The sequence below is a fragment of the Spodoptera frugiperda genome, chromosome 30, assembly GCF_023101765.2.
Source record: "Spodoptera frugiperda isolate SF20-4 chromosome 30, AGI-APGP_CSIRO_Sfru_2.0, whole genome shotgun sequence".
Classification (NCBI taxonomy): domain Eukaryota; kingdom Metazoa; phylum Arthropoda; class Insecta; order Lepidoptera; family Noctuidae; genus Spodoptera; species Spodoptera frugiperda.
The window spans coordinates 6,171,287-6,198,076 of NC_064241.1; the positions used below are offsets into that span (position 1 = coordinate 6,171,287).

At 34.5% G+C, this 26,790-nt stretch overlaps 1 protein-coding gene across 3 annotated transcripts in view; it reads left to right on the forward strand.

The window, feature by feature from the left end:
* Positions 1 to 26,790, forward strand: part of LOC118269670 (lachesin) — a 110,639-nt gene that overhangs the window by 50,698 nt on the left and 33,151 nt on the right. For all 3 annotated transcript variants that reach the window (XM_050706859.1, XM_050706860.1, XM_050706858.1), the window contains exons 2-5: positions 8,180 to 8,265; positions 11,882 to 12,003; positions 18,593 to 18,778; positions 19,919 to 20,108. In XM_050706859.1, the coding sequence (XP_050562816.1) occupies positions 8,199 to 8,265; positions 11,882 to 12,003; positions 18,593 to 18,778; positions 19,919 to 20,108 (565 nt within the window). In that variant the 5' untranslated portion in view covers positions 8,180 to 8,198. The remainder of the gene's footprint in view (positions 1 to 8,179; positions 8,266 to 11,881; positions 12,004 to 18,592; positions 18,779 to 19,918; positions 20,109 to 26,790) is intronic.

The following is a 26,790-nucleotide window of genomic DNA, read 5'->3' on the forward strand; positions in this document are numbered from 1 at the left end:
GATCATCAATCAACTTTGTTTGTTTGTAAACCATCTATTTTTCGAATAGCCAGTTATAAAGTTAGTTATTATCAATAACAACATATTTTAATACAAGAGAGTTATCTAAACAAATAACTTTGAATCTCTACTCGTTACCACCTAGTTTCATTAGTCCCATCGTCCCATGTAACAAAAAGTAAACCTATCTGTCATAAGAAAAAATTCTTAGAATTTTCGAAATGCCGAAAATAATTCTTTTTTCGAATCGAGAATTCACCCCAAGAGTTCTTATTCAGCCAATCAGGCAGTAAAATTGTTTAATCAATTCAAATTATTAATTTTATTTTAACACTCTTATTAAAATATTTTTTTTATAAAAACAGATAAGGGGTAGTCAGGTGCACAAAAAATAATATAAAAAGAAGTTTATAAATATAATACACTAGTAATATATAAACGTACATAATATATAATTAATATACATAACATATAAACATTGAGATGTGTATGTGTGCGTGTGTACAGTAAATGAAAGGATAAACTGAAGCTTATTTACCTAAATTCTAAAAGTTGAAGGAAAACAACAGTTAGTTAGAACTCTGTAGTCACGTACACTAGCATTAGTGGGTTTAAAATGAGCAGTAAACCGCAAGTCTAGAAGAATAATTACTTGCCCTAGAATGCACTTTCATGTTTGCTTTGAAGACAGTTGTTATTATTACTGTTTACGCTGGTAGCATCTAGAATACTGGCTACAACTGGTTTAACATTTCAATAAAATTATTGTGAATTTACGTTTTATTTATAACATAATATTTACATCTGAAACTAAAAATTAACAAAGAGAATGAAATGAAAGAAAACATTTACACTGTCTTGACACTCTTTGCTTGGTTGTATTTCTTATGTATTCAAAAGCTTGATAATTTATTAAAATATTGGCACAAAACACTCATCATTCCTTATAGTTATTGTATTTTTGATTTGAAAAAACATTACTGAGATCATGAACAATTATGTTCATGTTGACATCATCAATTGAATTGAAAAAAAACGTCGAACCCTTGGAATCAGAAATGAAACCGGCGTATAAAGTAGTTTAATTTTATCTTTGAAAGTAATTAAATAACTAAGACAGTCTTTATCAATTGTTTATTAATATTACGTCTATGTAGACCTAACAAGTCCCATTTAAAAAAATATATAAGTACCAAATAAAAACTCTCATATGAATCGTTTCAACATAAATTCTATTGGACAGGCCAGTCTGGAGAAACATCACTGTAACCTACATCTGTCGATCGACACACACGTAACACAGTATGCACCTGCTACAATCTATATTGTCTTTCATTCGACGGTACAATATTGAAACAGCGAGATTAAACTTTCTCTGTTCAACAATTGATTTTTGAATTGAATGTATGTACTGGATTTATTAATGTTTATTGGTTACCTATGTGTTATGAGCTGGTTATGCTTACATAAGGCTGTGTTCTGTGGTTAAGTTTTAATCATAACTGTAGATGAGACCGATTCCAAGGTTAAACAAAGTCAACTAAAAATCACGGCTTACTCACGTATATTAATGGAGAAAAGCTCTACTAGTTTCGAGTCACAGAGGAACTCTTCATCAATCCTAGCTGTGCAACGTTGCCGCGTCTGCAACGTTGCTCTGTTAATATACGTAAGTATGTCTTACGATAGGTATTTAACAAAGTCACTATGATCATCACCATAAGTTAGAATACGTTCACTCCCTAAGACTTCTACTTCCTCCAAAAATGTCCAATCACTCCAACCACAGCAACCGCAACTCCGCGTTTGGTAGACAACTTGATTTGTTCCTTGAAAGCTGAAAGCATTCTATTGTCGTGCCTCTATGGTAAACCGCAGTTTTTTATTGCAACAATCTTAATTTTTATGGTGTGAAATATGCTACTATAACTAGCGATAAGTTGAAGACCGTCTCGATTCCATTACGAGAAAAAAATTAAATTAAATGTGCTATAATGTAAACTGCAATTAATTCCAAATATTGGACAAATCTAACATTTGATCATAAATATTTGACGACACCATATAAACAATCGAAAAACACATTCAGTTCAAATCTTAACAATCTTTGTGGATAGCTCTAGTACCCTCTAGATCAGTCGCAGTCTCTGTAACTGTCCTTCTGTTACACCATTAACGTGTCCGCAATGAATTGATAGCAATAAGAGAGAACAGTTGACGCCACAACCACGGCACTGCAGTGTTCGGTGTTACTTCAAGACAAACGTTACGACTAGTGTTACCGAAGAGCAATAGCCTCCATGAACATGTTGGTGAGAAAATCTTTTGATCCTTTCTAAAGATATTGTGTATAGAATGATTCGTTAGTCAAATATCGTAATCGCATTCCATTACAAAACATGCTTTAGTTTTTAGAAATTAATAATAGCATAGAGACCCTTTAAAACGTAACTAGCGCCACTGTACATGAGTATAAACTGCGAAAGATAAAAATATCAATTAATAAAATAATATGTACAGATATCTTAATAAATAAATACGTCAGTGTATACTAACTTTACTTTAAAATGCTGATACAACAAAGCAACATGATTCCGAAACTCCTTTTCTATTGCAACAAAATGAACGAAGTTAACATGCCTTCAGGCAACTCTACTACTGCCTTTGCTTGCCTGCAACTAACATGCATTCTGCCAATCAAAATACAGCAATATGATACTGGTACTACGCTGCTATAGTAATAAATCATTATTCGTCTAATATTTTAAAGAAAATAATTTTAAGAACTTAGACTTAATTTTCGTCCTGTTTTATTACAAGTTTATTTTTTATTTATTTATTTTGTTTCATCTGTTCTCATGACGATAAACATTGTTGGAATATCGGATATCTTATTTACAGTTATCACACATAGTGAACTTGAATACTAAAATATTTTGAACTTCAACAAATCAAATATCACACATCCGTCTCAGAACAACATAGGCTTTTAAAAGAAAATAGTAGATGCGTGAATAAAAATGCCTCAAAAAGAAATCTTTACAAAGCCTTGGTTCCAGGTTTACACGTCAAAGGAAAAGGGAATGTATCATAGATGGCGCTGATCTCGTTTATAGAAGAATGAATAACCTCAGCGTTCGTGGGTAAACCACCCACGTATTCACTCCGTAAAGAATGATATACTCTAATGTGAAAATATGTAACATATTTATAAATATTTAATATCAAGGATACAAAACATTTTTAGATCAACCTTCGTCCTATATGCTTCCTACGTAGTTATAATGATGACTTAACAATGGCAATATTGAAGTCAGACAGTCTCTTTTTTGAGGGAAGAAAATCATCCAATGACTTCTCCCGCCTTAGTTGAGGTGAAAGGGAGTGTTAGACTCTTACTGACTAAAAATCACTCCATTCCTACTCCTGCTTTTCGAGCCGGAGCCTCGGTAAACCCGCTAGGTAGTCTGCAGCTCCGTAGGTCTCCTACGCTTGGATCTAAAATCCACAGAATTTATAGCTGTACTTTTTCTTCAAGTTATAATCGACCTGATATTTTTTTATAGAATAGTCTTCCAAACCACTCTACTTTTGAATATGACTCATACACCGGCACCGTACCACGATAAAATCTGTTACCAAAACCAATATGACAATAACATGACATTTGACATGTTCTTTTCAAAGTTGTCAGGTATATAGTTGTTGCTTTTATTTTATATCTACTACTTTCACCTTTAAATGCCAAAGGGCGAGATTCGCTAGCACTTCGATACAACCGATTATATTAGTGTGTTTACAAAATTTTCACACAAATCAAACCCACGCTCGACTGCGTGATAAATGTATGGAACAAAAATAAATCATTCATTTACGTAAATCTTAATACATACCTAGATATCCCCGGAGCTTACCGACGCTCCTGTTTGAAAAATAGAACTAGGAACGGTGTGGTTTTTAGTCAGTAAGAGTCTGATACTCCCTCTCGCCTCATCCAAGGCGGGAGAAGTCATTGAACGATTTTACCTCCCTCAAAAAAAACCTAAATATCTAGTTGGAACAAATACAATTATTTAAATAATTAACGGAAATAGTATAAAATAGCTTCTCTATCACTTCTTAATTCTATGTACAATTACCACAAAACCATTGTGACGTGAAAAAAGAAAGAACAAACGCACTATTCTAAAAGTTGTAGTTTAATACACAATATAATATTAACTCTACTATCCGCTACAAGAAATCAAGCCCTTAATTCCAATTAAATTTCTATAACAATTAAAATCATTACCTAAATGTGTTGCTAAGCGCAAAACTTGAGCTAAACTATAAACTACTAATCAAATTGTGACTTAATCAACTAAAAATCACGGCTTACTCCCGTAAATTGATAGAGAGAAAGGTTTTACTATTTTCGAGTCACAAAGGGATTCTTCAACATGAGCACCTTGCGCAGATGTAACTTAGTATGTCTCACGATAGTTATTATACAAATTGCGACTATTAAATTACAAATTGGTATGGCCATTTATGTTTGGTACATGTTCATTTGGGCGTATGTATTTTTAATATACAGATTGACTGAAATATCTTTTTACAACACACTCATTACCAAGTAACATTTGTCAGTTGCTAATCTCAGTTCGTAAACTCTCAACAGGACCTCAGTTATGAATATATTTGTTGCGTACATTTCTGGGATTTCGCGCAAAATAGCTATTTTTCAAATGAGTAACTTCTCTACTCGTTAGTCCAAAGTACCGGTTAAAACATTGTCTGTTCCCAACAGTAATAAAAACGATTTAATGAATTTCACCGAATAGCTTTTAAGCAAGACTTTTTCCACAAAATGTAAACTATAAAATTTAACTCTCCACTGTTTACAACAATAAAGGGAAGCGTCGAACTTTTGAAGTTTTAATTCTATTAGTCTTGGACTCACTGTCTTAAAAGACAGCAGTTGTTATTTAAACACTTTGTATCCACTTAATACAGTTTTAACGACACCATTAAAGACTAAACAAGATACGAAAATACAAAGAATATCTCTCAGGTACATTAAGTATCTATGTGTTGAGTTCTTCAGGATGTACAATTATGTGTTAAAAGAATGACTACCTATTTATTATGGGAAATTCGTTACTGATGAAAAGTACTTTAGACATCTTTATATATATAATTCTTCTATACGTGTGTATGTCACTGAACTTCTCTTAAACGACTGGACCGAATTTGATGAAAATTTTTGTGTGTGTTCAAGGGGATCTGAGAATGATTTAGATTCACAATTTTGTGCCCTGAACAATGCTTTTTAATTAATTTTTAATTTATTAGTAGTTGTTGATTTTGGAATGTTTTACATTGGACAAATTTTCAAATTAAAGACGTGTAGACAGGACAACGTTTGTCGGGTCCGCTAGTTTAATATATTCTTCTTACCTCTATATCGCCCAATTAAGTGATAAATAAAGTCTAGTTGTTAAAATTCACAGGTTGATCGAACCCGTCCACGAATCCATTAAGATAGAAGTAAGCAAACAGCCAGTGTAAACTAAAATATAAAATAATAATATTACCTAGTTTCTACAGCTGTAACAGTTAATTTCATTTAGCAATAAACTATGTTCTTTGTAAATACTGTTTCTCAGACCATCTGTTTCAATAAAATAGAAATTATATCAACGCTGCTACCAACTCATCTCCTTTGAGGGCTGTTGATCCGTTTCCTATTATTTCTCTGAATATTCTGCGTGATAAGATTTACTGAAACATTGTAATATCTTCAGATCTGCGTCGATGAAGATTGGAAGCAATTACTGTGTAATTTGTTACGCTACTGTTTTATTAAGGACAACGGTGAATAGTTCTGTTTTTAACACTATATTTCTCTGAAATATCTAGATAAAATATTCCAGTAAAATTCATTATGAAAAACGTTTAGTTTAGTAATGGGAAATGAAGTAAATCAAGAGCAGACGAATGGGCAAAAGAGAAACAGTCAAAATCGAAAACATTCATTTTTGCAGTCTATTAAAAACGGCCTTGTTACGTTGTTATTTAAAAGTTAAAAAGCTTAAATTTATAATTGCTATTATTTAATTATATTATTCTGCACAACACTATTACAGTGCGATCATTATGTATAAGTATTGGGACACATCCAACTTTATTTTTGAGGTGGAAAATCATCCAATGATTTATCCCGTTATTTCTATTACTAAACCAAAAGATACTTCATAAATAATTTCACTCCTAATTATAAAACTCTCCCAAGCATGTCCTTTTCTTTATCTAATACATCTTTATTAACCTGGATCCTGAATATCTTCTAGCATACCTACTTATCGAGCTACCAGCTCAATTGATCTTATTAGATATCTTCGCGAACTGGACATAAGATTTCCAGTAACGGTGTAAAGTCACGTCTTGCACTAACTTGCTTTAGACCGCTTTTCTTGCACCTATAATTTTGAAACAAGCGCTGTGTAAGACTTAAGGCATTCTGTTCCATGCATCGAGATATCTTGAGGTTAGAATCGTTCCGTGTTGAAAGTGCTTAGTTAGGTGGTTACGCGCCTTACTAGTGATAGTTAAGCGTAGGTATATATTTTGTAGGGCATTGAGTCACTATGTTTGTGTGTATAACTATGTTATGTCATGTATATAGGTAATATACGTACTATAATTTTACTATCATGATTTCGTCATGTAATGACATCTTGGGATTATATAAAATGTGCTATGTAGCTATGCTACGAAGATGTGCGACGAAGATGCGAAGCCTTAGAATGCGATGTATCGATAGTAGGGAAGCCATCCCGGTGGATGGCTACACATCCATAGCACGCATCTTTCCATGTAGGAAACATAGGTTAGCTGGGTCTGTTTCCACCAGTGCTAAGCCATGAATATGATTGAAGGAAACCGTTATGCTACGTTGCAGCACATCTCTGGTGGAAAAGCATATTTAATTTAGTTTTTCAATGTTGAAATGAAACCGCTAAAAACAAAACAGACTAACCTTAGTCTGTTTGTACCTACAAAAGACAGAAGATCAAACAATATCATTGCTACCTTCTATATTCAAAGTTTACATTTTAGATAACTTGTGACGTCTCGTAACGAAATAAATTGTCGAACACGTTTCCACAGCCACAGTCGACTTACGCATTGAAATGACAAATTCGTAAGCTCTGTTTTCATTCCATTCAGAGATCAGTATGGTAATACAAGTAAACATTGGATACAAAAATAAATCAACATCTCTGTGTAAGGCCCTAAGTACATATGTAGTCATGTGGCTGAAATATTCTTTGTAGCTCAGTAACGTCGAGAGCACACGAACAATATATTTGTGGGTTACGATGCTTTACATTAAAATCTAAATTATAACTTCCAATTTTAAATTCTAATAAATCAATAGTGCTTAAAATTCCGTTATTCATTTAATTGACTGATCTGTGGACACTAGTGTGGGTTATATGTTTACTTATTCATCTTTATTCTCTTATTGTTATTAGTACCTTAGCATGTAACTGGTTTTTGTCCCTAATCAATACAATAAAATTTAATTTATATCCTTGGTTTTCCAGCTGCATAGTTTTTCCTGTATTGTGAATACACGAGTTATTACATACAGGCCCTAACTTGTCCCTAACTAACCTAAAATTCACCTGTAGATCATACAAAGATGACGTGTGGCATAGGGATTCCGATTTTGCGCTCACACGACGGCGCTGGTTATATGTGTAGAGATGAGGGGAAACAAATCCGTTTATTTTATTTCTTGAGTTCGTTCCGAAGTAAGTTACAGTTTAGCTGTCAGAAGTTGACGAACTAATACAAGGCAGTTTAGCAAATATTCTGTTAGTCCATGACTTAAAAATCAACAAAATCCTCATTTACTTCGTCAATTGTCCTTAAATTTAGATGTTTTTCCACCAGAGATATGCTATGTAGCTATGCTACGAAGATGTAATAGTAATAGCTAAGCTGTGAAACAACGTTACTGTTTGCGTTGCATACATTTGGCTATGCTGGTGCTATGCTTAGCACATCTTTGGTGAAAAAGAACCCTTATATCCAGTTAATTTATTTAGCTCTGACCAATATAGTCGTATTTTACGTATCTATTACACTCGCACATTGGCTTATATTAACTTATATTGTTTTGTTTCAGAATAATCATCGGCAGACACATGTTTTCACCGTCGTCGACGAAAGCGGCCTGGTGGCTGGCCACGTTTTTTAGTGTATTTGTAACAGGTATTTATTATTTTCACTTTTTCACGAAGTAAAATATAGGTATCTTTTCTTGTCCCATATTTCGTGATATATTGGCCATTCATTTTGAATCCAAAACCTAACCTGTACTGGATAGATAAAAATACCACTATTTTTTCATTGGTACAAAATAAAAAGGACTGGAAGTGTATAGAAATATTGTGCGTAATTGAGGATTAAGTTTATCAACGACCTCAATAAGAACAAAAGAGAAACACAAAAGCCCTACGTACCCTATTTTTTTTTGAAGCGCGTTAATCATTTAATGACTTCTTCCGCCTTGGGCGAGGTGAAACGGAGTGTCAGACTCTTACTGCCTAAAAACCACCCGTTCCTACTCCTGCTTTTCGAGCTGGAGCCCCAGTAAACCTGCTAGGCAGTCCGCAGCTCGGGTTCCCGAATACTCACTTTACAATAGTACAAGGAAAATTTAATAAAGTGACAGAAAAAAAAACCGGTCTCATGGACCACGATAAGATATTTGTACACTAAACCAGTGGTTCTAGTTAGTATTAATGTAATACCAGGTGTATCACCAAGCACCACAGGCCAGTAACTCGCGTACAAGCTGCCCATAGCCCGAGAGTACTATACAAATAAATTCCACTCAGTCGACCTTTACAGCATGTAAGGGACCTAAGCTCACTGGCACATAATATATTTTTAGTCACTCTTTACAAAACTCTTTCGTTTTTCTAGTGCTGGGAAGTTTTAGTCAGTAATAATGAGGTTTCAATGTAGACTCTTAGACTAAATGTCTAAATTAGAAAAACTTGAAAGGTGTAAGAAGTTTTAATCAATTACCATTTCTAGCTTGATAATGCTAGTCTCTATTAAACATAAATAAAATAAAAAAATACATACCTAAATTATAAAATTTTTTTTTTAATTTAGTTGTATTTTCAGAAAACGTTTAGGAGTGGGTGTCACATGAATGTGAACTTATATATTTGCAAACGGACGACTCAAGAAAAGATCCCAGTATGGGAGAAGTAATTGGATGATTTTCCCCCCTCAAAAAAAAAAAGGTGGGGAAACAAAAAAAAAAAGAATTTGCTCTTTTCGAAAGTAGTTTCAACTAACAGAATTAACTTTTAATTCAACTGACAAACGAATCAAAACACCTTAGCCCAGGAGCTACAATAAACTCCAAAACCAAACTCCAAAAAATATGTATAACTATTTCACATATTATTATATTATTAAGTTTTCACCGTCTTGTCGAATAAACAACCAAAAATCACGTCTCGTCTCCTAAATCACGGAGTATGCTAATGGTAGTTCAGTAAGAAACCTTTCTCGACCCGCACCTGTTTCGCACAACACTTAGGTATTAACCCCTATTAGCAGAGTTTACTTGTTCCACTAAAACCGGTCCCGGTGCTACGTTACATTTTATCCAGACCCGGTAAACCCACCCTTATTTAGAGTACGCGACTAATACGGCGACTGTACGTGTGACCTGTACGCTTAGGTATAACCGCGGTAATGGATTTTATATATTGTGTAATTGATTTTTTTGAGATTAATTTGTTTTAGAATTTAACCAAATAATTTATAAAAAATTAAAGAGCGATTTATATTTAGCGTTCGGTTTTTTTTAATTATTTTTCAATTAAGTCTTTTTGTAGATCACACTAGTAAGTTTTTGTTCAATCACGCTGAACCTATTGAACGAATTTTGGTGAATTTTTGTATACAGATAGAGTATGTGTTGACTTAGGTGATAGGATACTTTTTATCTCATGGGAACTTGGCCGAAGCCGCTGACAGAAGCAAATGTTTTATATACATCTAATGAAAAACTTAAGAGTGATAATCCCATAAACTGTCGTAACAGAACACATCACACAACTCGACATATTTAATCTAGCTAATAATCAGTTTAAAATAAAAGCTGTTAAACTTTTGTCTGAAATTGTAATTAGAGGCTAATCAGCCGCGAATCTATTACCTTTATATATATTTTTATTTATTTTCTGTAATGTGTTTTCATACTTTCTTTGTCATTTCTTTTGTTAACTTGTGGACAATGGTATGGGTTGCATGATTGTTACTTAGTTTTAATACGTACTTTATTTGTTATGTTTAATTATGTAACTGTTTTTTGTCCCTTAATAAATAAATAAATAAATCAGTCCACAAACTAGGTAACTAGGTACAAGCATTAAAGTACTAAAAAATACAACAGCCAGATTTAAATCGCCGTTTATTTCAAGACTAAGGGAGATAATAAAAAAGTTGTTAACAAGTTGCTAATTAAAGTATACAAGCTACTTAAAAAGTTGTCAACACTTAAACTTTGCACTATCTTCCTGATAATCCTTGAACTTGTATAAGAAAAGATTAAGAATAAAAATACACCTTTTTTAACCCGTAAACTGTTACGTGCGGTATATCTTATTGCAGCAATAAATTACTGTTTTAAAAGACATTTTGATCCAAATATGAATCGAAAGAGGTATGTAAGATTCGTAGTAATTGGCGTTCCTTTGTCTCTGCCTGGGACACAGGTGTGGGGTTATGAAAGTATGTATGTATTGAATCCAAATTTTCATAATCTGCATGAGTGATCAAATGAATGAATGGCATAATAGTTTAGGTTAATTTAAATTATGACAATCTAACCAATCTTCCAATTTTTAGGTGGCTTTTCTATTTTGAGCATAAATACATATTTATTATAGTCGACGTTACGTCTGCTAATAAAAAAGCCATTCGAAGAATTATTATAGTACTACAATTGGTCATAAATCTTATCTAGCTCTCAAGAATTTCAAAATCGATAACCACTTACTAGTTGAAGCAAATAAAATTACAATATAATAACTCACAAAATATCTATTTAATTAACAATTTCAAGTTGATACCTCAGAACTTATTCAGAAATTAACTTTTAAACGAAATATTAATTAAAGCACTAATCCTAGTATCAAAGCGATATAACTTATGTTGTGACCGCTAGAGGGCGCTTTAGACAATTTTGCGAAAATAATTTTTCATTTGGTGACATCGACAGGTTAATACTCGTGGCTCACTAAATTGAATATTAATTTATTAGAAAAGTGTTTGAAGCGGGCTAAGTAGTTCTTACGGAGCCCTTGACGAAATTAAATTAATTGATAATTAAGTAGGGTCGCGAGGTTACTTTCACTCAAAAAATATTGGCCAATATTGTCAGGCTTATTAACTAAGTTATTACATTTCGATATTAACATTTTATGGTTTCTTGTCATTGAGTTGTTGTCAATTGAAATTCTGGAAAATAAAGAAAAATCTTGCTGTAATGTAATTTTGTAAAATCACAAAGGAAATAGCGGAACCAAAATACAATATGTTTTAAAACCAGTCATAGGACATAGGAATCCTTTACATAATCAACAAATAAACGAACAATATGAACATTTTCTTAAAGAAAAAATATAAATACTTTTTGAGGGGATCATCCAATAGCTTCTTCCTCCTTGGGCGAGGCGACATGAAGTGTTAGAGTCTGACGAAATAAAAATCACTTCGCTCTTACTTCTGCTTTTCGAGCCAGAGCCCCGTTAGGCAATCCACTAGAGCTTCGGGGTTAATGCTATTCTTATGATTTCAGGGGAAATGCCGATTCAGGCGGAACTGGAACCTGAATTTCTTCAGGCTCTGGAGAACCACACAGTCACACAAGGAAGGGACGTACACTTCACATGTGTCGTCAACCATCTATCTAATTATAGGGTAAGTACAATTTAATATTTCAAATATACCTATTTACCTGTGTAGGATTTACCGAAGAAGTCACAGCGTTATAACGTAACTATATAGTTTTTATATTTTATAATTAAATAAATAAACTGTAAATGGCAAACCAAATGCTTTGCCGCAACATTTCCCACTAATATTCTAAATACGAAAGTTTGCCTTCACGTCAATACGACTGAAAGGATCTGGATTAGGTTACTTTTTATTCCATGAGAACGCAAGCAAAACAGCTGGCAGAAACTAGTTTAAAAAAAAAATGTGGAGACAACATTATTTTGGTGTTCTTATCTGTACAAAGATTGTTAAACACTATAAATCTATAAAAATACACTTATCTGATAGTTCGTCTCCCTTCACACTAAAACTAGCGAGTACTTACGTCATATACAATTTTATTTCTTGGCTACAAAAGGACATTTCGAAGAGTGCATTGTGGTATATTGTTGGTTGAAAGGATTTGACACGGATTCAGAGGGGAAACTGGAATATCTTATAAAATCTCTGAAGGATTATCCTAAAAGAAAACTGGGGTACAAGACAATTGTTTGGTGGAATTGTTACCAAACTTTGAGACACACTTTCCTGTTGAGTTTTCTTTAAGAAAAATGTAACTTTTTTATATTGCCGTTTTATAGCATTTAGGAAAAGTTATTTTTGAGTGCGCATGGCAATATTTCAAAATGTAAAAAGATTTTATTATAATGTTTAATATTTTAGTGGATTTGTGACAGGTAAAAATGATTGTTTTTGTCGAATTCCTCTTGTTAATTAACCACAGGAATTTGTTTAATTAACAAAATTAAGCATTTCGCGACACACGACGTGGCGATTGTCGCGGAATGCTGCTCATGAATATGAACCTCTAGCATAGCTTGAAACTGGTCGCGTAATTAATTTATGATGTCTCACGAAAGTTATAATAAAATGATATAATAAACATACTTAAAATATCGTGTAACTCTTTACTAAAATCACTTTTCACCAATTAATATAATTATGTATAATGTTAGATACGACGACGAAACACTTTCATTACCTCAACATGTTTACGTTCATAATGCACAAAAAAAGCAGACGATAAACATGTGTGAGCAAGATGAGAGACAACAGGCTCTTGTGAAGCATATCTGTAACAAAAACCAACGTGCACCAGTTGTCTAGCGGAGCATGAAATAAGTGGTCCACACTCCGCTGCATCCAAGTGAAATGTATATCATCCATCATAAACTTTGTAATCTATGAAGGATCTACACTTGAATCGTGTTCCTGTTGTAACTAGACATCCTTAAAAGATAAAAGATATAGATAACGATGACGAGGCTTCGGAAGCAATGAAGAAGACGTGTTTTTTTTTTAATGGCATAAGCCGGTAAACGAGCAGACGGATCACCTGATGGTACCCAATCGCCGCCCATGGACACTTGAAACACCCGAGGCGTTACAAGTGCGTTGCCGGCCTTTTAGGGGTTGTTGGGGAATCGGGGATTGGGAAGATTGGGAAGGGGGTAATTGGGCCTCTGGTAACCTCACTCACACGACAAAACACAACACAAGCGTTGTTTCACGTCGGTTTTCAAATATTTTTTTTTGCATAATGTTCACAAATCTTACTGTGGACTACAAATACCAGAGGACCAAATATTGGACAAAATGTAGTGCTCCGTAATATTACGTATTCTAGCTATCCACACTAGACTTCATTATTCATAATAAATCATATTCAGTATAATAAAATTCACTTCCGCGCGGTTTTACTCTGCTCCTAAGTTGCAGTGAAATATTAACTATATTCTAACGTTTCTCAAGAATAAAGATTTACATAATAAGGTTAGTTATTTAAGAAATTAGAAGATTTGAACAAAAGTACTTAAATATATGATCTACATATTATCTTAAAGACTAGCCTCAGCAATATGTCGATAGATAAGATATAAATCAATGTTTACTTTAACTTTATACTATCAAAGCCTAGTAGCCAAACCTATCAACAGATAAATAGTTATGGAATAAGGCCCGTAACCAGAAAAACTCGAGTGGAGATTGCGTACCGGCAAGCGCAGCGTAATGCGTCTACCCACAAGGACAGACGAGGTCACAGAGACCCACTGGATGCAGGTCATTTCCAACCGGCCTATCTGGAAGTCATTGGGGGAGACCTGTGTTCAGCAGTAGACGTGTTATGGCTGATATATGACAACATAACTTAAAAAATGCACTTTTAAAACTTAATTTATCACGAAACTTATTGCAAACAAAAACTCATTTTGGAAACAAAATGCCACCAAAACAATAACACGAATGAAGCCCCGTTAACAAGCTAGTCACCTAATTAAATCGTAATTGTAATACAGTGTCGTATGACGTCATCTGTCACATTGAACAGAACATAATCTATTGGGGCAACTTGAGCGCACAGAATGCCAACATTCATCTTAATAGACGAATGATTAAGTACCTCTGTTAACTGCTCCCGGCGTTTAGTTACCTGTAAAATGGTTACATTAAACGTTATAAATGGTTATTCTTTATGAATCAAGTGAATGGGAAATATTATTATGTGTGGTTATAGAAATTTCGCATCGATTTTGAGTTTCCATTGATTTTTTTTATTTGAAAGTTGATAATATAATCTGCTATACAGATGTGGAGGATGACTTTTGTGCCTGAGTACGATACCCTGCCCTCCTTTTGTGCCTGATGATAATGACATAATATCCTTGACTCAACAGTTCGGTTAGGTCGCTGAAGGAAGGAACTACGCCCGTACCTAGTTGTGTTGACACGGTTACTGAGATGATGTGTCATGGACATGGTGCGGCACGAAAACGTGCATTGATTCTAATTCATAATCAAAACTTAATTTGCGCCGAGAGATATAATGCCATGCTATGCATATATTAGTTCTACTAGCTTTTGCCCGCGACTTCGTTCGCGTGGAATAGTGACTTCCGGCAAATTTTTGGTTTTAACCACATAGTTCCCAATCTCGCGGAATCTCTTCAAAAATGAAACGTAGAAGATATTCCAGGGAACTCTTCAAAAATCAACATAATGAGCTCTGCGTTTGAATTTAATATTATAATGATGTATACTCACTTAGGGCATTGAAAAAATTGTTTAAAAACGGACTTAAACTAAAGAAATATTATAATCTTTCCGAACTTAAGATGAAACTAACTTAAAACTAAAGAAAGCTACGAATTACGAATTTTTTTATTCATTTAAAAAAGAAATTATATTACAACCTATCCTCTATGCTATAATAACCAAGCTTAAACTAAATAATTTAAAAGAAACGACTTAAATCTAATCTATCTAATTAATTAATAAATTAGACTTACAATTTTATTAAAAAACTAACTACAGTAACTACTAATAATGGATATCAAACTAAACCTACGTTAAATAATTTAACCAGAAAAACCCAACAAATAAACTTATTAATTGACAAATACAACGAAACCAATTTATTTAGAATATACGAAACAGCAGGACCACTACAGACAAATAGTCATACGACTGATATACACTATTTCTACGATAGTACCGAAGCGCTCGGCCGATACAACCAAATGAATGTAACGAAACCATAGCGCGATCTATTTCTATTTTTATTTTTTGATTTTTGAAATAAAACTATCCTATGTCCTTTCTAAGGTTCTAAACTATATCTGTACCAAATTTCAACCAAATCCGTCAAATAGTGGCGGAGATTAATGGTATAAGCATAGAATAGTGTTCGATGTGATTCTTTAATTTGACACAACTTTTTTATTTATGAACCGATTAACATGAAACAAACACTAAATGTAAATTGAAGCATACCACAATATATTAGTGAAAACCGCATCCAACTCGGATCAGCCGTTTCTGAGATTAGCGCGCATAGACACACAGACAAACAGACAAACAGACAAACAGATAAACAGACAAACAGACAAAAAAAAAGTTAATTACATTTTTGGGTTCGACATCGACATAACAATAACCCCGGCTATTTTTTTTATTTTTATTTTCAATGTACAGACAGCACTTTTCTACGATTTTATTATATGTATAGATAGATAATATTATAGTTACTATAATATCTCTAAAAGTTATGTTATTTACTTTCCTGTCATACTTACTTATTCCATTGTCTTAGCATATCGAAGTGTACCTTAGCCTCCGATAAACCGCGTCTTTAGTTTGCGCGCCGACGCGCGTCGCCGGGGCGAAACTCCACTGCCGCGCCAGATTAGTGCGTGGCGGGATGAGCTCCGGCGCGATCTCATGGCGGAATGGCAACAGCGACTGTCGCAACCGAGGGCTGTGCTCGCTGTCATTGCAGCGGTAAGTCCCCTCTTTGAGGAGTGGCTAGAGAGGCGCCACGGCGTCCTCACCTACCGCCTGACGCAGGTGCTTACCGGACATGGAAGCTTCGGTAGGTTCCTGTTTCTGATTGGGCGGGAGGAAACGCCCGGGTGTCATCACTGCGAAGACCGCCCGGAGGACACGGTGGAACATACGCTTGCGGTCTGAGCACTGCCGTGTCCTCAGGGATGTGGTCGGCGACGGCGCCCTCTCGCGTCCGGCACTGATACAAGCCATGGTGCGGAGCGAGGGGGACTGGGATGCCGTCTCCTCCTTCTGCGAAGCAGTCATGCTAGCTAAGGAGGAGGCGGGGCGCGTGTGAGAACGAACCTCTTCACGCCCCAGCCGTCGCGAGAGACACTCCGGGCGTAGGGGATCCCGAGACGATCTCCGGCCACCGTAAGTGCGGGTCTGCGGACGGCGAGCAAGGGTAGCTCATCGCCCGACCAGAACCAGACCCGTGCGTGCGGCGCGTCGCGCTCTGCGCGCGCCTCAAAGAGCCATCAGACCCCCACAGATGGGGCCCAGTAGGGCTGATGCCTAATCCGGAGCTGCGGACTACCTAGCGGGTTTACCGGGGCTCTGGCTCGAAGGGCAGGAGTAGGAACGGGGTAGTTTTTAGTCAGTAAGAGTCTGACACTCCCTCTCGCCTCGCCCAAGGCGGGAGAAGTCATTGGATGATTTTCCACCCTAAAATTAAAAAAAAAAAAGCCTCCGATAAACGATTCCTTGAAAGTTTATAACCCAGCAATCTCATACTTTTAACTTTAGCTTTTAAAAAACAATTATTTAACGCCATACATGAAAGCCCTAATTAGTTATAATACCAGCAAAACGTTTCATGTAAAACGAACTAAAATCACACGAAAGCCACTTACCGTTGTAACATTTTCCTTGAATCTTCACCATTATATGTGAAAGAAAATGATAAAGAATATATAATGTGAAGGAAAGGGTAAATTAGCCTCAATATTTTCCCTCGCAATTATGCCTCACAGTTCGTTAGTAACGCTTTGAGCTATGAAATTCAAATGTTAGTAAAATAAAGCGTAATACTGCAGTTCCTATTGTAATACCGGTTTTAAGTATATAGAACTTTAAGTGTTGAACAATAAGGTTCATATTGCAGAGGCTGTAAATGCTTGGATTACTGGTGTCATTTAAGATTTTTTTCGACATGTTTGTTTTAGCCTTGTTTGTTTACGGATTGTGTATCTTAATGTCTTCTAATTGTTAAACATTAGCTCATAGCTTCCTATGCATTAACAAAACTAAACTGTTTTATAGATTTTACTACTATTTGTAGTTCATTTGTTTATTTAAAAATACCATTTTAAAAATAAGCATTAGCGAGAAGCAGCAATAAATGCTTACATAAATAAAAACTGTAAACTGTAACAAGTAGCCGCTTTAAATACAAAAACTGAAAACACATAAATCCAGAGCTAATTAATGCACTCATTAACTTTTAAACTCGCAAACCGCGAAACATAAATCGTGTCTATAACTCAAATGGAACAGTATGTAAACATCTAACTATGAAAGCTTGTACTCGCAACAAAAAGTGGTAGTTGCGACAAGTGCTCGCATTCAGCCGGCAGCACTAGCCGCGCTTACGCTGAAACTCGACGGAAATAATTCTCACAAACAATGAAATTGTTACTAATTTATTTTCCAACCACAACAAAGCGAGATGTCACATGAAAAATGCTCGGGTGCGACGCGGATGAGACACCGCGCATTCCTCCCGCGAAACTCTCCACAATTTCACGTGTCGTACCCTCAGTTTTACATTTGCTACAGCGTTTAAGTCACATTAAGTTTCGTCTTCACTGTGAACAATACAAACGATTTAAAACTCGCGAGAGCTCCGGGGAAATGCGAGCGATTTATGACATTAATCCTAGATATAAAATGAAATTTCACGCTTGTATGCAACCGTACAGAACCGTTTTGTTTCGCAGACACCCGCTCTAATTGCATTGTTAAATTTAGCTTCCGAGCGTTTCAAATGTTCTTGACTTTGATTATAAACTTCATAATAGCGTTTCTGTTATAAAAATATGTACAGTAGGTACACTGTCTCTGTGTCAACATAGAGCCAATTCTGTCTGTATTGTCTCGTCGTCAATATTTATATTGTCGCTACCGATTATAAGGAATCCAATAAGGCTTTGATCGAACTGTGAAATAATGACAATATTATTTTTAGGTGGCGTGGATTAAGTCAGACTCGAAAGCGATTCTGGCGATACACACGAACATGGTGGCGCTGAATCCTCGGCTGAGCGTCACTTACAACAACCACAATACGTGGAAGTTGCACGTTAGTAACGTGCAGGCCAACGACTCTGGCACCTATATGTGCCAAGTTAACACAGACCCTATGAAGAGTCAGGTAAGCTACACTTTGTCGCATACAGCCGTCTGACTTTACAAAGTAAGAAGTTATTTCGTAGAGAGCGCTCCAAAACTTAAATGTTACATTTCAAGATAGCATTTGTTTCGTTTAAAAGAGAACGCTGTGAACATAACGATAGTTGTGAAGTTGTGTAACAACAAGGAGTGTTCAATCAAGCAGCGAGTGCAACAAGCACTTATTTCATTTTCCAATAAATTATAATGGAATTCTCAGCAAGGGCGAGTGAACGTCTGATTAAGTGCTTTGCAGAAATCAATAACAGTGGACTTACAACAAAACACGTACAAATAAGAATTCCATTCTTCTGCACGTGCTGTTTCTTGGAGAATTTGCAATAAGTAATAATATATTCGTGGTATTCGAACATCATTTCCTTAATAACTATAAACTGTGCTAGTTGCTCGACCTAAATAAGAGTGAATATCCTGACAAAATAAACAGTGTATTTAACAACGAAGTAAAGTAAAACAAGAACGGGTATTACATCTAACTAGTTACGGCGATGGCGTCAAGGATTATACGGCGGTTTATTTTACTTTTCAAAGCGCGCCGGCTAGGTTTATTCATTTTACATTAAATACATGATGTAATCCTCTCCAAATATTTAAGCACGTAATTACCTCAAAACGCGAGCGATGAATTTAGGTGTTTATCAAATTAGGGCGAAATTAATTTTCACCACAAACTCAATATCAATTGAATTTATGAAATTAGTCTTTGTGTTTGTATAGATGGATAAGTATAATCTGTTGTGATTAATTAAAATGGCGATTGATTTGATTAAATATGGCGGTTATGCGGTCTAAACTGCAAATACCGCAGACTGCGGTGAAACAATTTTTTTTAACTGCTTTCAAACTATTTTTCGCGAAACATTTGGACCAAAATTTTACAAGTGTCGGTTAAATTGTGTCATAGATTATGATAGAACTACAAAAATTTTAATTAGATTATCACAGGATATAGCTTTTTTCTGAGAAATCTGTACACAAGATATTACTTAAAACCAACTAACACAAAGTCTACTTTTGCACCACTCCTAATCTCATGACGCTATTCCTAACAAAACAAAAGACTCCACTAATAAAGTGTAACAAGGACAATTATTTTTGTCAGATGGGTCATTTATCCGTGGTGATCCCGCCGGACATAGTGGACAGTGTGACAGAGGGTAGCTCGGCACAAGAGGGCGGGAGTATAAGATTGACGTGCACCGCAACAGGGGTGCCGCCGCCGACCGTGTTGTGGCGACGCGAGCACAACCGACCCATAGTGTTTAGACACGACGGTGGCAGGGAGCGAAAAGGTGAGCTCATGTCATGTTTTAGTTTTTACTTTTTACTTTCCAGCTTCATATTTTTCAAAGGATTTTTTGAGTATATTTTTTTTGTTATAGTGTTGTTGTGTTTGAGATTTTTTGTGAAGGTTATTGAATGTTTTGCTTTGATCACTGATGAATTGGGTTGTTCTTAGTTTTTCTCTCTTTCGAAAAGAGGCAGTTTTCGATAAAATCGAAGATTTTTTTCAACAATATGTTTTTTTAACGAAGCATTCAGGTGGCCCATTATATCAATTTTAGCTTTAAAGGTTATACATAAAAATAAATCTATTACCCAGAAAACAAAATTGGCTGAAGTCACTTCAAACACTTCAAGCATTAAATCTAACCAAAATGCCAAACAATTTTAACATTTTTACTAAAAAAATTAAATAACGGTCCTTCGTGATAATAAATGTGACACTACTATTTTTAATTTCTCTTTTTATTCTCTGTGTGAGCACTGTGGGCATGGCTGTTAATCCGTCGGCCGAAACTACATTAAAATAATATTTACGTGTGAAATTCCAAATGGTAAGTGGGGATAATGACGTTTGGTGTTCATTTCGTAATTAGATATGAGGCGAGAAGTAATTCGTATTGATGTTCATTCCTATTGATGGTTTATAAATAGTCAAAGTTTTTTGATGTCGTTATTCGTTTCTTTGATATAATTATTTCGTTTAATACGTTCATGATTATGTAATTTTACACAAGTATAATTTTCTAATTGCTGATAATCTAAACGCATAACTCTGGATCATAAAATTTCGCACAAGATATTATAATTTATTTATTAGTAGAAAAACATAAATATTTTATAGCTTAAGCCAATCTACAGTTATTATACAGTTATTGTTGACAGTCTTAACCATACTATTACATCTGTTTCCTAATTGGAATTATTCCTTCTTGTATAAAATAAAATCATACATGAACTAAATGAAAAGGTAATTCAGTCTATTTACATTTCCTATAAACATGCATATACCATTATTATTAAATACTCGTATTTATTATTATCGGTAATGACATCCGTAGGGATATGAAATAAACGCATTTCACGCTTAGCGCTTTCACTCAGTAATTGTAATTTGATTTTGTTATGTGTTATCAATTAATGGAACTGTCAGTCAGGGTATATACAATACAGGCAATTTTGTTTTGGTCATTAATAAAATTATTGATGTTACATAATATGTAAATAATTATGTATACAGATTGTGCTATTTATTTTCACAACATGCAATGTTAGCCACAACTTCAAATTTTGCTATGTAGCTGACACATCTGATGATTGTACCTACGATTACTTCAAGTAACTAGGCACCTGTACGACTAAGTTAAAAAATTAAGTTTAAGTTCTTCTATTTTAACCTTCTATCTTAACCTAATCATTTCTGCTTTTTCAAAGGACCTGCAACTACACTACAGTCAATCTCATTTTTGAACCTATAAAATTTAGTTTTAGGAGATATTGTCTCACCACCCTTTTCTGACCGGAGCTATGGAATACCTGGTGGGTTACCGGATCTCCGGGTCAAAAAGCAGCATTAGAAACGGAGTGGTTTTTTGTCAGTAAAAGTCTGACACCATCTCTCGCCTCGCCCAAGGCGGGAGACGTCATTGAATGATTTTCCCCCTCAACCAACCAACAAAAAAACCCTTTTCTGAATCATGTTAAAATGTAAACCAACCATACAAAAAAACTCAACACCTTAATTTTCAAATCAAATATTAAATTCGGTAATTTACCATCCTACGGAGATATGAAATACATTCAATCAGACCGAACACCAGTTTAATGTTATTAAAGACAGCGCAAGTGTCATGGCGACCGTGTCTGCGGTCGGAAGTAATCAACAGTGTGTATTGTGGTGCATAATGAACTCCAACTTCACGGTTGCTCTTACTCAATATCATATTTGCATAGTACTCGACTAATTACTTGTGGATGGATACTGTTATTAAATTTCGTGTATTTACTTTAATAGGTAGATAGTTTAATAGATAGTTGCATGATTACTTGTTAGTAATTTTAGTTTTGTCCTATGTGCTAAGAGGTGAGTTGGAACGGGGAGACTTAAGTTCGTTTCGAAGAATATGTGGTGTAATCACATGTTTCGTATAAAATTATATTATTTTTATAATAACTATCGTAAGACATACTAAATTTACAGTAGGCTGCGCGATGTCGCCGCGTCTCCTTATGATGAGGAACCATAATTTTTAGTTAACATTCATATAATGTTTGATTTTAGCAAACCGTGTACCTTACTAACTTCCATTTTTCTAAATGTTCTATAGCGTAGGTAATTCGAAGTACTTACAGAACTCCGGGTTTGGCTTTGCCCAAACAGAAAAAAGACTCAAAATTAAATTAAAACAACGAACAAAACAAATTTATTTAATATAAGCGACTCTATTAGTTAAACGAAGAAGACAGTGGAAATTACTTGGGAGTTTGTCGCCCCTTTTGTATAAAGGCAAACACGGACTTTTAAGTCTTAGATTAAATTACCAGGTCGACTAAAAGTGTTAATAGTTTTGTCTGGAATTTTATACAGTATATAAAAGCGTGACGACCGTATTAGAACGTTACTTGCTTAATTAATATACATAATGATACCTAACAGTGCAAATGTAGCAGTTAGGATACAAGTAGTTACGCCATTTATAGCATCAGTAGTCTTTAAAATACTGAATATAAAAATCAATATACATTTGATACTGCACGTGACTGAAGCGATTTTAGTATTATCGTCAGATCTGAGAATGGGTAATCTTTCACACATTGGAAAAAGATAATGGTTTCTAATGTTACCATAATTGAATGCAGTCACATCCTTAGGTAAATGCCTGATGCCACGTAATCGAAATTATCTTATTCATTTAGATAGAACCAAAAGGAAAGATGCATGTTTAATATGACTGCACAGTTACGACCAAGTCAGTTAGGGTCATACTTATAATCAACGAGGAAGTGAACTAAATAATCGTGTTAGCAAACAGTTTATGATAAAAACTCTTTCACAAAGTTTGTAGCTTCGTTTACATTAATTTATAATGAGCGAGCTCTGAAATTACAAACTCCTTTTTTTATTTTTATTATACTAAACTTGTGTTTGAGTTTGAATGCATCAACGATTCTTGTTTCTGCAATCATTTTTAACTGCGATAACAGTTGTTCCAGACTAGGATTTTCTTAGTGTGTGGGTATGTTTACAAACTTAAAATTTTTAAAACAAAAATATCAAAACTTACAACTACAGGACACCAACAGTTAGGGTTATACTTATAATCAACGAGGAAGAAAAACTAAAGAAATCGTGTAAAAGCAAGATCAGTTCAAATGATAATAACTCTTTCACAAAGTTTGTAGCTTCGGTACATCCAATTTATAATGAGCAATAGCTCTGAAATTACGTGATTTGTACGCTTCCTATTTTTATTGCTTTATTATACTAAACTTGTGTTTGACGTTTGAAGTAGCATCAACGATTCTTGAAATCTGACAATCATTGTTTAACTGTTGTTTAACATCTTTTTTATGAAGCTCCAGTCACTAGTGATTCTTCGGTGACTACTTTTGCGTTTGCTGTTTATTTATACAGTATACAATTTCAATCAGTCATAAAACGTTTTAACATGTCATAATTTTCGTGAGATATACTAAATTAAAATTGTGTTATCGGATACATAATAGTACACATGCTAGAGGCACGTTCAAGCCGCATTCCACGACCAACGCGGCGATTGTCGCGCTGGTCGCATGGCTAGCATCTAGCGAACTTGAAAAAAATTTCTCCTCTAAAGAAATGCATAAGTGATAACAAATAATAAAATTAAAAGGTTCATTGTTGAGTGGTAAAACGCAGACGAGTGCATCCAATGATTGCAATAGCTTGGAAAATATCGTGATTTGTACGCTTCCTATTTCCTTAGTTGCTGGTAATTTCAAATCGGATTCACGTTTAAGTAGACACGTCTTGAAATCGACGAACAATATGTTTAATGGTTGTTTAACATCTTTTCAATTTAAACTAAAGTTTTATGTGAGTATTGACAACTGCTCACTAAGACTCACTCGTTCTTCCAATCTTGCTTCAATTGCCAAAAATTATAAATCGTGAGGAAACCTAGACTTATAATTTCTAATTATAAGTTTAAAATCGCCGATCCGCATTTAGCAAGCTTGGTGATTAATGCTCAAACCTTCTCCATATGAGAAGAGACTTTGGACAGTAGTGGCCACTAACGGGGGCAGTCGATGATGAATATTTTTTAATATAAAAGAAACTCAGTCAGTAAAATTAAACCGTTTAAGATAATTTCCTTTATCTAACACCGATGTAAATAGCAAAATGTGATTTTAATGTTACATCGACTACAATACTACGTCAGTCGAGTCTAGTGTCAGGTAGATAGGTAAGTAAAACATTTTGTAGAAAACTTAAGCAGCTTACTTCGGGTTTGTTGAAATCTTTTCTTAAGCGAAGGTCTAAAGTTAAAATGTAGTAAGTCTCTTAAACTATAATAAAAAATATACATTGATACAATGAAATCGATAATTGGAACTCTCGACGCTCTCGACTTAGTTCCTTCCAATCGTAATCATTATATTTTATATTATTCTTCGAAAATATATACTAATTATTTCGATAGAACTGTAAAATTCTGCGCTATTATAACAGTAAAACTTGAGTTACTAATAAAAGTTGGCATAATACGGATATAAAAAGTATAACATTCTATTTTTAAAGTATTATAAATATATTTAGTTTGTTATTATTCAGATCCACATAATATACCTACAATAAGTTGTAGGTGTGATAACAAAACAAACCTACATCACTTTCTTAGACATAACATACCAAACTTCTTTTAAAAATTATCTTTTCGCGTAGGAATTGAACCCACGAAAGTTCGTTAGAAAACAAACCTACGCTGTGGCCTACTTTCTATATCAATATTGCTCAAGGGATTTGAAACATTTTCACTCAATACCTATTCATAAAATCATAAATGCAACTGTGTTTAGTTATTAGTTCTTGGATTTCATTCCAGTGTCGGTTAAAATATAGGTATAATCACGTGTTTAAATATCGTTCACTAATTTTATTACCAGTCATCCTATATGTATAAGTTGGTAGTCGATTCACTGTCAAAAATCTCAGTCTAGCTGTTCTCCGTTTTTGGCAATAGTATAATTTTCCATAACAAGTCTATAATTTAAAATAAAACTAAATTGTAGGTGCCTATATAGGTGCATCATCATCATCAGCCTCCACTTAGTCCTCCACGTTGAACGATATTTTCACCACCTTCATCCATTAGCTGTCCGCGACGCTGGCGATGTCTTCAGTCCACCTAGTGAGCGAACTACCCCTTAGAGAACTCTGACTCTAACCTACATAAACAAAGTAATGCATTTAGAAAAAAGAAAACAGTTAATTGCAAAACATTTATTGGCATTTGTAGTGTATTGCAAATAAAACTGCGCACATTGAAACCGAGCAACGGTAACTACTAAATACTTCAAGCATCTCTCATAGATAGTTCTGTAGATATTTAAACGAAAGAATTTCTCATTTACTCTCATTCCGTTCGAACGTTTTTCTAGAAGTTGATACTTAGGTAATGTGTAAGCCTTTTCAAGTGCATATTTAGAATGATTTATCAAAATAGGTTATAATGTAAGTAAATGAAACTTAAATATAAGTGTAGTTAATATAATTATTGAGATATGATCCAAATTGGTAAAAAGGTAAATAAAACTGATGATATAGGCATTCATATTTTTACAATGCAAAATGAAATTGTATTGTAAAAATATATAACGAGATAAAAATATATGGAACGAGCACAATATCTGACCAAGATTTAAAAAACTATATCAACCATCGATCAAACTAATCAAAAAACTTTTACACATACATAAATATTTTATAAAATAATCAATATAACATAAATTATACTGTATGAAGTTTAAATTGATTAGTTAAATTAAATTATGGTAATGCAATGCAAAATGGCTGTTGTCCGATTAATGGCGGCTGCCAATATGAAAATGAATACTGCGTTCACGAAAATAAATCTGCGCGAGAAATCGTCCATAATGTTAAAAATACGAGCCTATACACGTAGAGAGACCTTTGTTCTTTAAGCAAAAGTTCGAGTGCTGTACGATGTTTAAAAACTTTTATTTTAGACGAAAATTTCAAGCAAAATTTTTCCTCAATACACTCCCTTTTCCTTAATAGGAAAATGAATCCAAAACTGTACTTCACAACACTGCAAAGCGGTAACATCTATGGACATCGCTCTCATTGTTAACCCTTCGGAGCGAGTTCCCTTTTCCCCGGGGTGCCGAAAGCCGCCATTCCGTTCAAGTCTTTTTTCCAATTCAATCTACTTTGCATTGTCCCCGACACTCGCATGAGGCATTACACCTAGACCCCCACCCTTGCACTTGCTCCCAAGCACTTCTCTCTCCAATGGATTTTATTTACGCAAGAGAAAGCAAGCTTTAATACATATACCACTGAAGACAATAAGGCGCCTCCAAACGAGATATAAAAGCTTTGAGTTAGTCTCGCGTTCCTTTTAGTAGGATTCCTTTGAAATGAATCGAATAATTCGCGGAGTTTATGCTTATGGACGCTTTTTT